The sequence below is a fragment of the Kryptolebias marmoratus genome, linkage group LG8, assembly GCF_001649575.2.
Source record: "Kryptolebias marmoratus isolate JLee-2015 linkage group LG8, ASM164957v2, whole genome shotgun sequence".
Taxonomy (NCBI): Eukaryota; Metazoa; Chordata; class Actinopteri; order Cyprinodontiformes; family Rivulidae; genus Kryptolebias; species Kryptolebias marmoratus.
This window is the reverse complement of record NC_051437.1, coordinates 10209102-10223122: the sequence shown is the minus strand read 5'-3', so window position 1 is coordinate 10223122 and position 14021 is coordinate 10209102. Positions and strand designations below refer to the sequence as shown.

The following is a 14021-nucleotide window of genomic DNA, read 5'->3' as shown; positions in this document are numbered from 1 at the left end:
CAAAATGTTTTGTTTACAAACTGTATTTATATATGTATAAATATATAACTATATATATATATATATATATTGATTATAATTAGATATATAAGGAAGCTATGTTAGAAGCATATACAAAGAATATTTTTGACTTTTTTTACTGAATTTTCCATCTATCTATCTAGGATCTGAATGAGTTAGAAAAAAATGTGCAAGTTTATTGTGTTGATTTATTGAACAAATATGCTTGATTTATGACACAAAAGAAAATACAGTAGGTGCCTTCTAACTACTGCATGTGTAAAATACATAAACAAACCTGCATTAACATAATGGGAAGTAAATAAGCTCAAGAATACTGTTATACTGTTATATATAGTGTGACAATATAAGCAGCTTTTCTCAACTCAAGAAGCAAAACAACATTGTCATAGAAATATGTCTAAAATCCTGTGTCTTTAAGTGCAATGACAGTTTGATTTTATATACATTAATGTACAACATCACTAAGTGAATGATCCCACATCGTTTGGAAGAGTCAGTCTTAGAAGTCAGCGCTGCGTCGCCGCTCGTTGAGCCAGTCCCCAGGGTTCACATCCATCTGCAGCATCTTCATCACCCACTTGTCCCTCCGTGCTCCGTCTATGAACTCATCCAGCGAGAGCTCACCTGGGTGCCAAAGGACAGTCATTCCATTCAAACACACTTCTCTTCAATACTTTAATTTTCCTAATTTAACAAAGAGACGACACTGTAATCTGTCTTTCTTTCATTTCCTGTCAGAACATCACAGATTTATTAGCAGACTGACAACACCCAATGTTATGGCCTCAGGCCATTTGGTTTGTATAAGGCTGTGCAGTTGCAGGTTGCTGATTGGATGGCCCTGTTCTGTGGTTCCACATCTGGGATTGGCTGGCCTCTCCCGACTCCTCCCAATGGACATCCCTCTGTTTTCTGGTTGGACTGTCCGTCTCCCTGCTCCTCCAATCACAGAAAATACCTATCTGTTTAAATCCAGCTCTCCTGTCATTGCTGGGATGGCGGTGATATAATCTCTTTGTTTGGGTGTATTGTGACATGTTTGAACTTGGCTTGTTAGTTGCTGGTTAAAATGTTTAATTCAAACTAGTTGTTACTGCCAGGTTTATTTGTGACCAAGTGTTTGGTTTGAGGCCTGTCTTTTTGAGCTGACTGTAAACATCTTTGTTGGTTTCTGGAGACAGGCCCAGAAGTCTTACTTATAGAAATCTTTGGTTTTGTTAATTTGGTCAGTGACTAAAACCTTTGGAATTTGGATCTTTGATATTCAAAGTTTTGGTAAATTTGTTACATAGGGTTTTGTAATTGTTTGACTGCTTTTTGTTAGACGTTATGTTTGTAAATCCTAACTAATGGTAATTAGCATTGTTTATGGTGTCCTCCTTTTGTTCTGCTTTTGTTTAAAACTAAAAAGACTAAACAATAATTTACTTTTTTTTTTTTTTTCAAAACCAATTCCATCTGGTTTAATGTTACTTCACCCTTTCCCTGGCTGAGCCGGTTCGTAACACCTAACAAAACTCATAGAAGTCTGAAGATGCCGTCGCAAACTCTTACCATCTCCGTTTTCATCCACCAACTCAAATATCCGGTCAACCACTTGGTCCGGAGTAAGCAGATTACATTCTTCGTCCAGCTCTCCATGGCAGGCTTTCTTTAGCCGGTAAATGGACTGAAAGAGACGGGAAAATTTTTAAACCGACTCCTGCATTGTCTAGTTTTATTGAAGTCCCAGGATTTCTTTTGAAGTATTGTAAATCTCTCTCTATATATATGCAATATACACGATCGACAACGCCGGACACGTGAGCACTACAAAATGGGGAAACATTACCTCCACAATTTCAAGAAGTTCTGTTTTATCGATGCATCCACTCCCGTCTTTATCGTACATTTTGAATGTCCATTTGAGCTTGTGCTCCAGTTTTCCTCTAAGAACTAAGTTCAACGCGGCCACGTACTCCAGAAAGTCAATGGTGTTGTCCTGAGAACACAAACGGGAAGAGTTCGAACACCGTGAGCCAGTGTTTAAGTGGGAGAAATTTCTATGCTGCAACATGCTAATTAAAATACACGAATTAATGAGAATGTTCTATTTGTAAATCTTTCGATGCTTTTGAGAAAATCCTAAAATATGTCGACCGTCATGCCTTTAAAGTGCCTGCTGTGAGTGCAGTGGAAACCAGAATATCTGTGACACAAACATTTCAGGAGCTGAAACTTGCTTCGTTTTAATATTTTTACTTACTTGAACTACAAACTACAATATATGATATCAAACAACAGTTAAAATTGCTTCTGGTTACATTTCTGCCTATCAAATAATGATGATTAAACGTAATAATCAGATGTCAACGAATGCTGAGGAGCTTTTATTTTCAAGCCCTGAACTCCCGCTTAGGTTGACAATATACTTACACCGTTCTTGTCAAAGGCTCGAAACATGTTCTCGATGTAATCCGCCGCCTCCTTGTTATGAGTGACGCCGAAAAAGCTCTTGAACTCGTGCATGAACAGCGTCCCGCTCGGACACTCCACCACAAACTTTTTGTACCATTCCTGCAGCTCGGCCACATCGATTTCCTTGTCAGGGTCGCTGTCCTCGCTCAGGCGCTGACCCATGATGGGAAGGTTCGCTCCGACTCCCCTGACGCTGAAACGATTTCTTACATTACATTAACCAGTTTGGGTGAACTTTCCCCCTTTTAACACTTTTCCTTGACTAAACAAAATCCATGAAGGTCAGAGCCGGGTCACGAAGCCAGCTCGTCCAACGAGCGTCTTGCTAATCAGCAAAAACTAAAATAACCAATAAGGCATGGAAGTCCATACAAGCAGGCTCTGCGTTGCAGCAAATCCCTCCTGAAAGTGAGGATGGGAGTCAGATTTCTATGGATCACATGATAGGGGATTAGAAATAAAGACATGTCAAACTTAATTAGTTCATAGAAAGATGATGAAGGGATCTTCCCTGGGCTGCAGCACGTACTCACACTAAACAAGGAAACATACATGCATGCACTGTTTGTGAGCTTTGTGGATGCTTCCTCCCTAACATAAGTTTCAAGGACCACTGATGATGCATCTCTACATGATATCTACATGACCATTTTCTAAGTGGGTTTCTGTGGAAAGGTTCTAACCTCTTCGTACCTATCCTGTTTTGGGTAGCTCCTACTGAACACAGCTAAGGCCAAAGTGGATAGCTGCCATATTAAAACAGCTCCAATCTGAAAGAAAATTAAGTTTTTTTTTGTTTTTTTTTTCAAACGCTATTCTATAGACATTTATATCACCGTTATTTTGCAGTGCGTGGTTATTTACATACAATTCTGTTGTTATTTCAAGTACAAATAGCAGCAGTGGCAGCAAAGTGTCACACTTCAGGTGCGGCCTGGGGTCAGTTCCAGCAGGAGTTTCATAATATTTCATCCAAAATAATAATCCTGTAATGCAAAACCGACGGCGGCGTAAAGGTCTATGAAGTAGTGTTATCCTGAAACCCTAGATTCTGAAGTGTTAGCTCCTGAATAAGTTCAGAAATAAACCATTTCTCTACGCTGAGGTCATTCCGACTGCCATCTCCAACATGTAAGACATGTACTGTACGTAACCATCTCCCAAACCTCACATCAGAATATCTGAGCTATTCCTTCGATGCTGTCGGACAGGAATGCTACAGAAGTGTGATTAGAAATTTCAAGAGATTTTAATTTGCTTTCAGTGTTGCGACACTTAGTTATTTGCACAGAATTCTGTGGCTATTTGCACGCGCTAACAGCGACGGCAGCAGCTAGCTGTTGCACTTTCAGTTCATATTTTTTGTGGATATAGTTGTGTAACAGGAAACTGACTGCCTTAAAGAGCGTTCACATGGAACCCCATGAAATTGTTGTTGTTTTTTTTAAGGCGTCAGTGATTTGCTGTGGAAGTGGCTCTGTTTGGACCGGACCGATGTTCATGACCTTTCCACAGAACCCACTTTATAATGATCAGAATTTCTCTTTAAAGCAAAGCTGAGGTGAAGTAAGGATTGGATCACCTATACAAAAGAGCTAATTGAAGTAATTTTGAAAAAAGAAATGACTCAGAATAGTAGAAATGACAGATAGCTGTTAAAATGGATGTAAAACATCATAAAGCATTTATAGGAGGTTGCAATAAAACAAGTAAAAATAAACACACGCGGTGTATTACCTGATAAAATTAAAAGGGTGCTATGTGCTTAAGGTGGTTTAGGAAATTTTTTTCATGTTAGTCGTATGTTATACGGTAGAAGGGGGAAACGTAATCTCCTTCCAGAATAGGAATTTCCTGATCTGTCTGATGATTCATTTCGGTCAAGCGGTCATTTATCCCTAAAGATCTGATTACTGTTTACTGGTCTGCTGCAGTCTCCCGACAGCCCGCCATGACTGTTTTTCTCACCTGTGATGACACTGAAGGACATCATCACTCTGTCAGACCCTGTGAGAACTGAACAAAGACAATGGTACGCTCAGCAGAATAACACCAGTGTTGTTTATAGGCTCGGACCGGCCCAGTATTAGCCTGGGCCGTGATATGTGCTGACAGCAGGGATACTGATAATCTTAGCTTAGGGGTGTCAAGGCCACTGGATGTTATCCTCTCATGATTAAAATGATTCATACCCTCTGGTCTTACACAACCAATATTTTTAAACCCACCTGTATTTTTCTTTTTCCCCTCATTCACCTTGCACACATTCTTCTGTACCTGAGGCTCGTTGTTCTCCTTTTATCTGTTTTCACTCAGGAAAATAAACACCTTTAAAAGACAATACTTGGAGCAAGCACTTAAGATTGGAGATAAAAACAGAGTTTAATTCTGACCAAACGGAGTGATGCCATCTTAAAACATCTGCGATCACAGAAGTTCCATAGCTCCTCATGCAAACACTATTTTATAAGTCTTTACAGCATAATCAATTTCACACTGCATGACACAGAATTACAGTTATTTATAAAAACAAATGGCAGCAGCAGTGCGCTGTAGCATTTCTGATGCAGTCTGGAGCACCTCCAACAGGAAAATCATAATATTTCTGCTGGAATGACCACGTAAAGTGAAACTGAAGATGGTGTAAAGCTTTCCAAAACAGAGTCTGGGTGAACTATGACATTTTTGAGACTTGCGTTGTTTCAAGACAAAATCAGTCTTCTTTTGCTCCACTCACACTCACTGTTAGCTCCTCAAGTTTTATTCAGAAAAAAACTGAAACTGTTTCTCCAAGTTTAGGTCATCAAACAGCTATCGACGACATGTACGATATGTCAGCTTTTCCCAGAACTTCACTTCAAAAATCTGAACGATCCCTTCAATGCAATCAGGCGGGAAAACGATGAAAGTTTGATTAGAAAAGGTTTGTCTTTTAAGAGTATGTAAATATGACGTTTGTGACATCTAATCAGCATGCCAGCAATAATCTGTGGTAGTGATTAGGTGAAAAAACAACAACAACAACAAAAAAAACTGATGTAATGTTTGTCATCCATTTAGCTAATGCTTTGGGACCACAAACACCACCCCAACATCAGCAAGGGACTACAAAAGTGCACAGCTTTTTTTTCAGAGGTTATTTTCAGAACACAAATATTCCTGCCTTTCAGACCAGACAGACGAGGCTGTTCAGCCACAGTCACACATCCGAGCTTGGCCTTAAAATCCTCCACATAATTGCCTCAGCAATTATCCTGCACGAGCGGCGCGTAACTCGATTTGCAACTCAAATAAAACCCACTTGAACACTTCAAATTTGAGCATTTATTGCTTTCCCACAAATTCTATCATACACGCTCAAGCCTTCAGTTTCCAGCGATCGGTTTCACGAAGGCAGTGGACATGTATTACAAGTCTACAAAAAAACGATTTACAGACGTGTACTGTAAAAACCCTTATTATCAAAAGTGAAAGTGGTACAGCTAAGGGATGACATACGGAAAGTGTAAGTACCGTGTGTTTTGTTTTAGAGTTCGATGCAGAAATGGCTACCCTTCGACCAAACTAATGATTTATCTAACCAAAGTGGTCACTACTGGCACAACTGTGTTATATTGGCTTCATACAGTGACAAAGCAAAAACAACATTTTGCACATGTTTTAAGGGGTTGATGCTAATAAGTGCAAGGTAAGAAATATATATATATATATATATATATATATGGTATGTGCTTCATATAAAACACAGACATCCATGAGGTTTTGCTTCGTATTCTCAATGACAGGTGTCCTCATTCACCTAGAAAGAGACGGATTCATTAAAAAGTCTAAACTACTGTGCTTAGGCTAAAACACAATTCTGTCAAATGGATTTCCTTGGAAACAAATGACTAATGAAATACAAAGATACGTTATCAAGGTTAAATTATAAGTTCAGATAGAAATCAAGATTAAAAAAAAAATCAGATTTTTTTTTTTAGTTAATAGTGAAAAAGGCAGTCTCCATGATCTTTTTTTCAAATAATCTCCTTCCAGTTTAAAGACCAGCTGACAAGAGGCCATGAGAAGCTGAAACAGAGGAGGGCTTAGGATCCTTCTGTAAGGAGTCTCAAAGTCCATGTCGCTCTTGGTCCTGATGTCTAAAAGGTCCACAGTGCTACAGATATACCCTTGGGGTGGTATCATACAGTGTAAAAAAACAAAACAAAAACAAACAGTCAGTTGGTACGCTGGGCTTCTGGTTAGTCGTGTTCCCCAGGCTCGATTGCAGTCTCTGCACTGTCTGAAATGTCAGCACCACCCTCTGTTGACAAGCCAGGGGAATTACTGGAAGAAGAGACCTGCCCGTCTCTGGTTGAGCTCGCTCTATCACAGCTGCTGCTGCTGCTGCTGCTGCTGCTGCACTCCTCATTGTCCTGTTCGGAGCTCGTGTTCGTCTCTGATAGATCCGACCGCTCGGGTTGATCCTCGGAGCCGCCACTGGGAGCGCCGGGGGCCGCCGCGCTCTCGGCCGAGTCTCCCTCCTTCTCGGCTGGTTCCGTTTGTGTGCCGCTTGGCTCTGAGGAGTAAACAGACAGTGACATAATGTTTATAAATAGTCAGTGGTAACCAATTACTCCTGGGTGACCGTGTTCATGAATGTAAAAAACAACGGGTTGTGAATGCAATGCAAGCGCAGTAAAAATGCGCTTGTGTGTGTAACGCAAATAGTCTTAATTATCATGATCAACAAGAATAAAATATTACAAGAAAACAGACTGAAGTCTTTGTTAAACCATGGGAACTATTTAAATCGTCTATTTAGACAGCGTCTGTTGGGGCAGGTGCTTTTTACCGTGATAACTAGGGATTAAATTGGCTCAGGGCACGAGCGCTGTATAATGAGACACATTTGAAGTAATTAACCTTTTCATGTGTTTCTGTTGTGAATAATTAAAACAACATTTTTAACCATCAGAACCATGACTGGAACTCTTGTGGTTTGTCTCCAGCTGTACTTAGAAAGCTCAGCTTACTGAGAGGCCAAGTATCGCTAATGCTGAGAATGACCCGGTTGGAGTTTTCGTCGCCTCAAAACCTCAATTTAACTGTCGGCGCCGCTTTAATTTTACTTAGATACTGTAAGGCGCTTAAGTGTCAATTTTGAATTTCCAGAGGCAAAGGTTAAAAACCAGCGACGCTAAGAGGAGCAGGCTTACAGATTTCTTTCAGAAGGTGTGCAACTCCAGACATCTGTGAACCCTTAACTTACTGGTGTTACATGATAAGGTAACTAGGCCAGGCTCTGGTAGTAATACACCTCCCTTTTGTACCCTCATTTGATATTAGAGTACAAAAACTGAACGAGCACATTATCCGTTTCCAGATGGGTTATGTCATGCCTTCAGTGTTGTCTTCTTTTCTCTCTGTGAATCCTCCTCATGTAAGTGAAGTTGAGCAGAACAGAGCATGGGATGAGAAAAGAGCAGAAGAGGAGCTACTGGCGAGTCAGTTTAACTAAAAGACCCAAAAGAAAATTAGGCTCTATGTTGTTTTCTGTGTCTGTCAATGAAAATAAACTATTTGAAATAAAAATAAATAAGCTATCCCAATTCCATTGTTACTGTAGCCAAATTGTTAATGTCCTAAATAGTCTGGAAATTATACCACACACACACACACACACACACACACACGCGCGCGCACAGCAAATCCCCAATTTAAACCATGATTATGTTCCCAAATAGGCCAGGTAAACAGTAGAAAAAGAGAGCTAAAAACACTTGCAGTGTTTGTATTCCCTCTCTCACAGTTACGGACAGGAAACAGTTGTCGATGTGGGTGTAAGAGAAGGGGCTTTCCCAAATGGACCAAAAACTTGGAAGCCATACAAAAGCCGTGATGGGAGAGACTTCCTCCTCACCGATGGCATCAGATTGGTTTCAAGGGAGTGTAGAGGCAAAGTTTTACCTCAGCCTTTTTGTCAAAGTTCTTCAAGCTATGCCAGTTTTGTGTGTGTGTGTGTGTGTGTGTGGTGGAAACGAGATCTTCAAAAATCTTTAAATGGTTGTCAAGTCAAATTACCATGCAAGCAAATGTCAGGATGCAGGCTTCCACAGCGGAACATTACGTTCTAACAGGATGAGCTGTGTTACTTCACCTGCTGGTGGTTTTAACTTCGTGGCTGTTCAGAGAATGTTTTAGTGTTCGAAAAACTCCATTTGCATTAACGTTTTTCAGATGGGTTATCACTACGCTCCAATGCTCTCGTTTGCATCAGACGCTGATCGTTTTGTCAGCACGTGTACGAACTCTTACCAGGACTGTCGGCGTCGCTCGGCGCGTCACAAGACGTTTCACTTTTGCACTGCGGCTCACGGGAGTCTTCCGGTGACTCCTGGGAGTTGGACGAGTGCTCCGGTTCTTTATGACAAGACGACTCCTTTTCTTCCCTTTTTGTTTCATCCTCTGCTTTTACGTCAAACTTCAGCCTCTTGGCTTCTTGGCTGTTACAGTCAGCATCCTCCTCTTCCTCGGGGTGTTTGTTCTTAATCACAATTTTTGGTTTCATCTCATCTTCTGACGGCAGTGCTTCACTGTCACAAACACACGAAATCAATTACTCTGACTAAAGACTAATCCTTAAGTATGTTCTATAAAAATATAAGATCTTTTACTGCTTATTATCAAACTGTTTACACTAACTAGGTGTCCTGCACACTCACTCCCACTTACCTCATCGGGTGCTCCTCCACCTCAGCGGCTGGGCCTGGCTCTTTACTGACTGGACAGTCGGGGAGCCCGTTAGTGGAAAGCGAAGTCGACATTGACAGCTTTGGTCTGTTGAGTGTTTTTGGCGTGCCTGGTCCATTCACATTTCGGCTGCACAAGAAAACAATGACCACTTCAAAAAAAACAAGTCACGCTACCAGATAAATAAGACAAATCAGCAGAATCAAACTTAACCTGACAGGTAAGATAGATTTAGCCTTTCACGACTGTATTTGGTTTTGTGCAAAGACGTGCCGGATTATTACAAATGCTGAAAAGAACTGAACTCCCACCTGTCTGAATAGAGAGGGGAGTTACCAGGAAACATCACTCCATTCATTCTGTTTACGCCTGACACTCCGTTTTTCCTTTGAAAGGGGTAAAAAGGCGCAGAAAATACCTGTTATGCGAACTTTTAATAACACACCTCCGTTTTAAAACTGTTGCCAGGAACACAAGGAGGGCATTAAGTTAGCCCATGATGTACTTACTCTGATGTGGGGTAAACACAGCTGACGACCATTACATTCTGCAACAACCAAACAGTATTATGCGTTAATGTTAAACAGCATTACACGTAACTAAAACCTAACAGACTGTTATACAAAGAAGTATTGTGAATTTCTCACCTTTTCCAAACCTCTGAGGAACTTGTCTGTACCTGTATAATTTCGCTTGGGATCAGTAAGCAATTCGCACAGGCGCTGGATGGTGAATGGAATTCTGGCAAAGTTACAAACAGATGTTTACTTTTAGAAACACATAATATTTTTAATGTCAGCATCACCCCCATCTTAGAAAACCAGCCTGAGCTGGAAGCCTAAAACCCATTTTGACAGGACTGTATCCATATCTCCAAAATGTAATAGTAACATTTTCTCATACCAACACTACTGCAGCAGTGTTATAGCGTGGCGACATGTTTATCATCATTCATTTAATCGCACTGTATTTCTCTTACTGTTGTTTCTTGTGAAGTAGTTTGTGATTTGTATCAGATTTTACGCTTGTTGTCTGACTGCGTACTTTAACTTCCATCTTTTAAAGTGAGAAATCGCGAGAGGGAGTAGAACTGCAAAGCGATCAGACGGTGAAAAACATGTGCGGTTAGTTTAAACTAGGGTTGGTTTTTTTTAAACGGTAGATTGTATTTCTCAATTTTTAGCTTTGGCTCCCTGTCAAATTCAGAATAGAATTTAAAATCTTACTATTAACATACAAAGCTCTCAAAAACCGAGCTCCATCTTATAATAAAGAGCTTATTGTTCCATATTTTCCTAACAGAGCACGTCGCTCTCAGACTGCAGGTTTACTTGTGGTTCCTAGAGGTTCTAATAGTAGAACAGGAGGCAGAGCTTTCAGTCATCAGGCTCCTCTCTGGTGGAACCAACTTCCTGTTTCTGTCTGTGAGGCTGACACCCTGTCTACTTCTAAGACTAGGCTTAAGATTTTTTATTTTTGATAAATCCTACAGCTAGAGTTGGTTTGGGTTTCCTGAGCTCTCCTTTAGTTCTGCTGCTATAGGCTCAGACTGCTGGGGGACAAACTGACCACATTTCCTCGCCCTGCTGTTTGTCGATACCTCACATCTGTACATACAATTACTGCTGTCATTAACATGCATTTTTCCTCCCATAGAAACTCCACCTGGACCAATCTTTCAGTGTCTGTTTGTGTCTCTTTCCTGTCCCCTCAACCCCCAGCCGGTCGAGGCAGATGAGCCTGGTTCTGCTGGTTCCTTTCCACTGCAACCAAGCACTTGCACAGGATGGGGGATTGCGCTGAAGTGAAAATCCAAAGCAATCTGTTGGATGCCTTAGATAAATAACTTTTACTAACTGGCATTTCATTATGTACTGTATGTGAGAGTCTTGTATTACAATAGGTACGATTGGGCTGTAATTGGATTTGAATCTGAATCTGTTTTGGCTTTAAGTGGATTTATGATTTTGCACTTGTTTTTGCTTTTATATACTAAATAAACTGAACTGAATTGAATTAGATATGTTTACAGGACTAAAGCATTCCTTTATCCCCTCCTACCTCCCTATTTTTTTGTTGTTAAGTCACAGGTACTAAACATGCCCACTATGGAAATAAACTGTTCATCAAGCTTGTTTAAAAACGCAATGGTTGGTAAACTCTGGTGAAAATGTTTTACGCAGAGAATTATGATGTCCTTCGAAAACAGTAAGATCACTTCATGTTATTGTTACTCGTTTGCTTTTATGCCTGCAGTTGTTTAGGCTGTAGACGGAGGCAACAGCAATCATTGACGCGAAAGCTCAGCTTTAAAAGATTTTGCAATCAGTTTTAATGTGAAAATAAACCTAGCTAACAGAGTGAACTGCAGCCTAGAAAGGGGGTCAGGCTAATGCATTCTTTATACACACGTATATATATATATATATATATATATATATATATATATATATATATATATATATATATATATATATATATATATATATATATATATAAAGCCTTGTAAAGCCTTCAAAACAATGATTTTAACTCCACTTACCCATTGTAACCATCAACAATCTTTAAGATCCTTTTTTTCATTTCTTCAAAGGCAACATACTCAACATTGGGGTTATGCGGTCCTCTCTGCTCCGGCGTTGAAGCATGAAAATCATCCATGACTTTTTCCAACTTAAACATGAAGTATGATTTGAACTGCAACCACGAGATCCTAGAAGATATAAAACAAAAAACAAACAAAAAAAAAACATAAGTCTATCTTTCATAGGCACAAAACAATAACAGCATGAAGCAATGTCAGGATCTAGTTTCAAAGAGGTTATAGCGAGCTGCTACTTACACTGGTTGTCCTGTCTTGGCAACATGACACAAGAACTGCTCTAACACAGGACAGACCTCTTTCTTGCCTTTCTTCTCAAAATCTGTAGGCAAAAAGAAAAAAGAACACCTACTGATCCAACTGGTTAGGAAATCTGAGCTGTGCCAGGTTACACAAAGAAATCAAACTTCCCTAAATCATGCTTGCAAAGGTTAATATATTTCTTTCTGCAAATGGCGAAAATCAGCATTAGTTTCAAATACAACTTCTAACACACATCTAAGGTGCATTTGGTTAAATAAATGTAACGTATTTTTAATCAGCTGCGTTAAGGGGAAAAAATGTATTTTTTTCGGGAAAAACAACCAGAAAATGTTAAATGAGCCACTTATCTGCACGGAAAGTTGCATATGTTGTAAAGTTAGCAAGGCATTGTTAGCAGTACGTTACAGCTAGCTGTTTACATAATCACTTAGTGTAAGCTCAAGTACAAAAAAGTGAAAAATATCAAATGCAACAGACTACTTTCTTGCAAGACGTAATTTTAAAGCAATCGGGTCAAGTAGGGACTAATGTTTCATTCTCCAAGTGCCTTCTTCAAAAGCTAGTTGTTGCTGGTATGCTAAAATTCGGACGGTAAACGTGCGAAACGTAGTTATCAAAATAATGATGATTTTTTTTTCCCCCTTAAGAAAATAAATCCGAATACAAAATCATCAAATTCTAAAACTATATCATTCATTTAGATAAGTGTAAACGTTGCCTTGAAACGCTTCCAGCAAGGTGTCGATATCCATAGCTGTGTCCACTCACAGGCAGGAAATGCTCGCTGATTAGCGGCGCAGCTAGCAGCTAGCAACTCAACAAAGCTGGTGACAGCGCCCTACTGCGCATGTGCGCGGTGACGTCTTCTACATTTGCGGAAGAGGCGAATATCAACAAAGGAGTTTAATACTCAAGTGGTTAAAAATAAGTCGCCAGAGTTTAAACGTTGCTTAATACTTTCCGTAGTTGTGTTTAAAGCTACAGGTGCATGCGGGCTCTGACGACAGTGGCTTCTCGATATCTCTGGTGTGCTGTGGAATAACAAGGGGACGTCAACATTTTTTTTTTCTTGGCGGCGGCGCTAACCGTTGAAACCACCAATGAGTCAGCAGCTGATCCGGGTTAATATCACCTAACGAAGCGATATATATTGAACCCGAACAGCTCCCGGAGAACTTCGGAATAACAGAGTTATTAAATTGTTATATTAATTGATAGTTGGCGGGTTGTCGTGGGTAATAATGGCAGTGCCTGTAGCTGCAATACAACTGAGCTCACCGTCCAGCCTGGAGAAAAACATCCATATGAGTGGAAAAGATTTAGGAAGAATCTCACCTAACAGTGAAAACGATATCCTGCCTTTACACTCACCCTGGACCTTCTGGCTCGATAGGTAAGAAAATATTTGTTGTTGTTGTTGTTGTTTTTTCCGCCCACTGTCTTTGTGTTTTCTTATGAAACTGATGCCAAGTGGGTGAACTCAGAACAAAGAATTTACCAGACCTGAAATCTGCTTATTTGAACTGTCTGGACTGGACTGTCTCCTTAGAAATAAAAAGAACATTTCATTAAAGAGGGGCTTGGTTAACAGCTTCTCGCTAATTTAATTATTTCCACCTCAGCACACAGGAGCCAAACTTAATAAATCAACACAGTGAGGTTTTATAAGCACCTGCCTCTGTTTTAAACTTGAACCTCCTGTCTCTGCCATTGGTATATTTTTTAGTCAATTAAAAAAAAAAATGAAACTGACGAGTGCCAAAGGTTCCCCAGTAATAAAAGGCATGCATGTAACAGTCTTGACTTTAAAAGAAAACTAAATAAATAAATAAAAATTGAGTAATCACGACAGGGTTTATCACATGCTCCAACATGGACGGCGTGTTCAAATCATGGCCTGTGCTCAAATGGGGTCAGTGTTGTTTACTTGTCATCTGATCAC

General features: G+C 40.0%; 3 protein-coding genes across 3 annotated transcripts in view; 1 reads left to right on the top strand and 2 right to left on the bottom strand.

The window, feature by feature from the left end:
* Positions 1-191: 191 nt before the first annotated feature.
* guca1b (guanylate cyclase activator 1B) lies at positions 192-2818 on the bottom strand. Its single transcript, XM_017409394.3, has 4 exons — positions 2440-2818; positions 1856-2005; positions 1579-1693; positions 192-648 (listed from the first exon to the last, which is right to left on the bottom strand). The coding sequence occupies exons 1-4, from the start codon at positions 2641-2643 to the stop codon at positions 524-526; spliced, it is 594 nt and encodes a 197-aa protein (XP_017264883.1). The 5' UTR covers positions 2644-2818; the 3' UTR covers positions 192-523.
* A 2967-nt stretch (positions 2819-5785) lies between these two features.
* LOC108232098 (serine/threonine-protein phosphatase 4 regulatory subunit 2-A-like) lies at positions 5786-12933 on the bottom strand. The gene is made up of 9 exons (XM_017409679.3): positions 12798-12933; positions 12056-12137; positions 11756-11926; positions 9861-9954; positions 9723-9760; positions 9525-9599; positions 9196-9342; positions 8779-9056; positions 5786-7039 (listed from the first exon to the last, which is right to left on the bottom strand). Exons 1-9 carry the CDS (start codon positions 12829-12831, stop codon positions 6723-6725), a joined length of 1236 nt encoding a protein of 411 aa, XP_017265168.1. The 5' UTR covers positions 12832-12933; the 3' UTR covers positions 5786-6722.
* A 74-nt stretch (positions 12934-13007) lies between these two features.
* LOC108232099 (eukaryotic translation initiation factor 4E type 3) overlaps positions 13008-14021 on the top strand; it is a 4514-nt gene continuing 3500 nt past the window's right edge. Inside the window, exon 1 of the mRNA XM_017409680.3 lies at positions 13008-13472. Within this exon, the coding sequence (XP_017265169.1) occupies positions 13321-13472 (152 nt within the window). The 5' untranslated portion in view covers positions 13008-13320. The remainder of the gene's footprint in view (positions 13473-14021) is intronic.

Coding starts and splice junctions, on each gene's coding strand:
- LOC108232098 (XM_017409679.3), bottom strand. CDS start 12,831: ATGGATATCGACACCTTGCTGGAAGCGTTTCAAG. Junction 9,343..9,524: donor TCCCCTCTCTATTCAGACAG/GTGGGAGTTCAG, acceptor TTTCTTGTGCAG/CCGAAATGTGAATGGACCAG. Junction 9,057..9,195: donor GTGGAGGAGCACCCGATGAG/GTAAGTGGGAGT, acceptor TGTTTGTGACAG/TGAAGCACTGCCGTCAGAAG.
- guca1b (XM_017409394.3), bottom strand. CDS start 2,643: ATGGGTCAGCGCCTGAGCGAGGACAGCGACCCTGACAAGGAAATCGAT. Junction 1,694..1,855: donor AACTTCTTGAAATTGTGGAG/GTAATGTTTCCC, acceptor CGTCTCTTTCAG/TCCATTTACCGGCTAAAGAA. Junction 649..1,578: donor GGTGGATGAAAACGGAGATG/GTAAGAGTTTGC, acceptor TTTGGCACCCAG/GTGAGCTCTCGCTGGATGAG.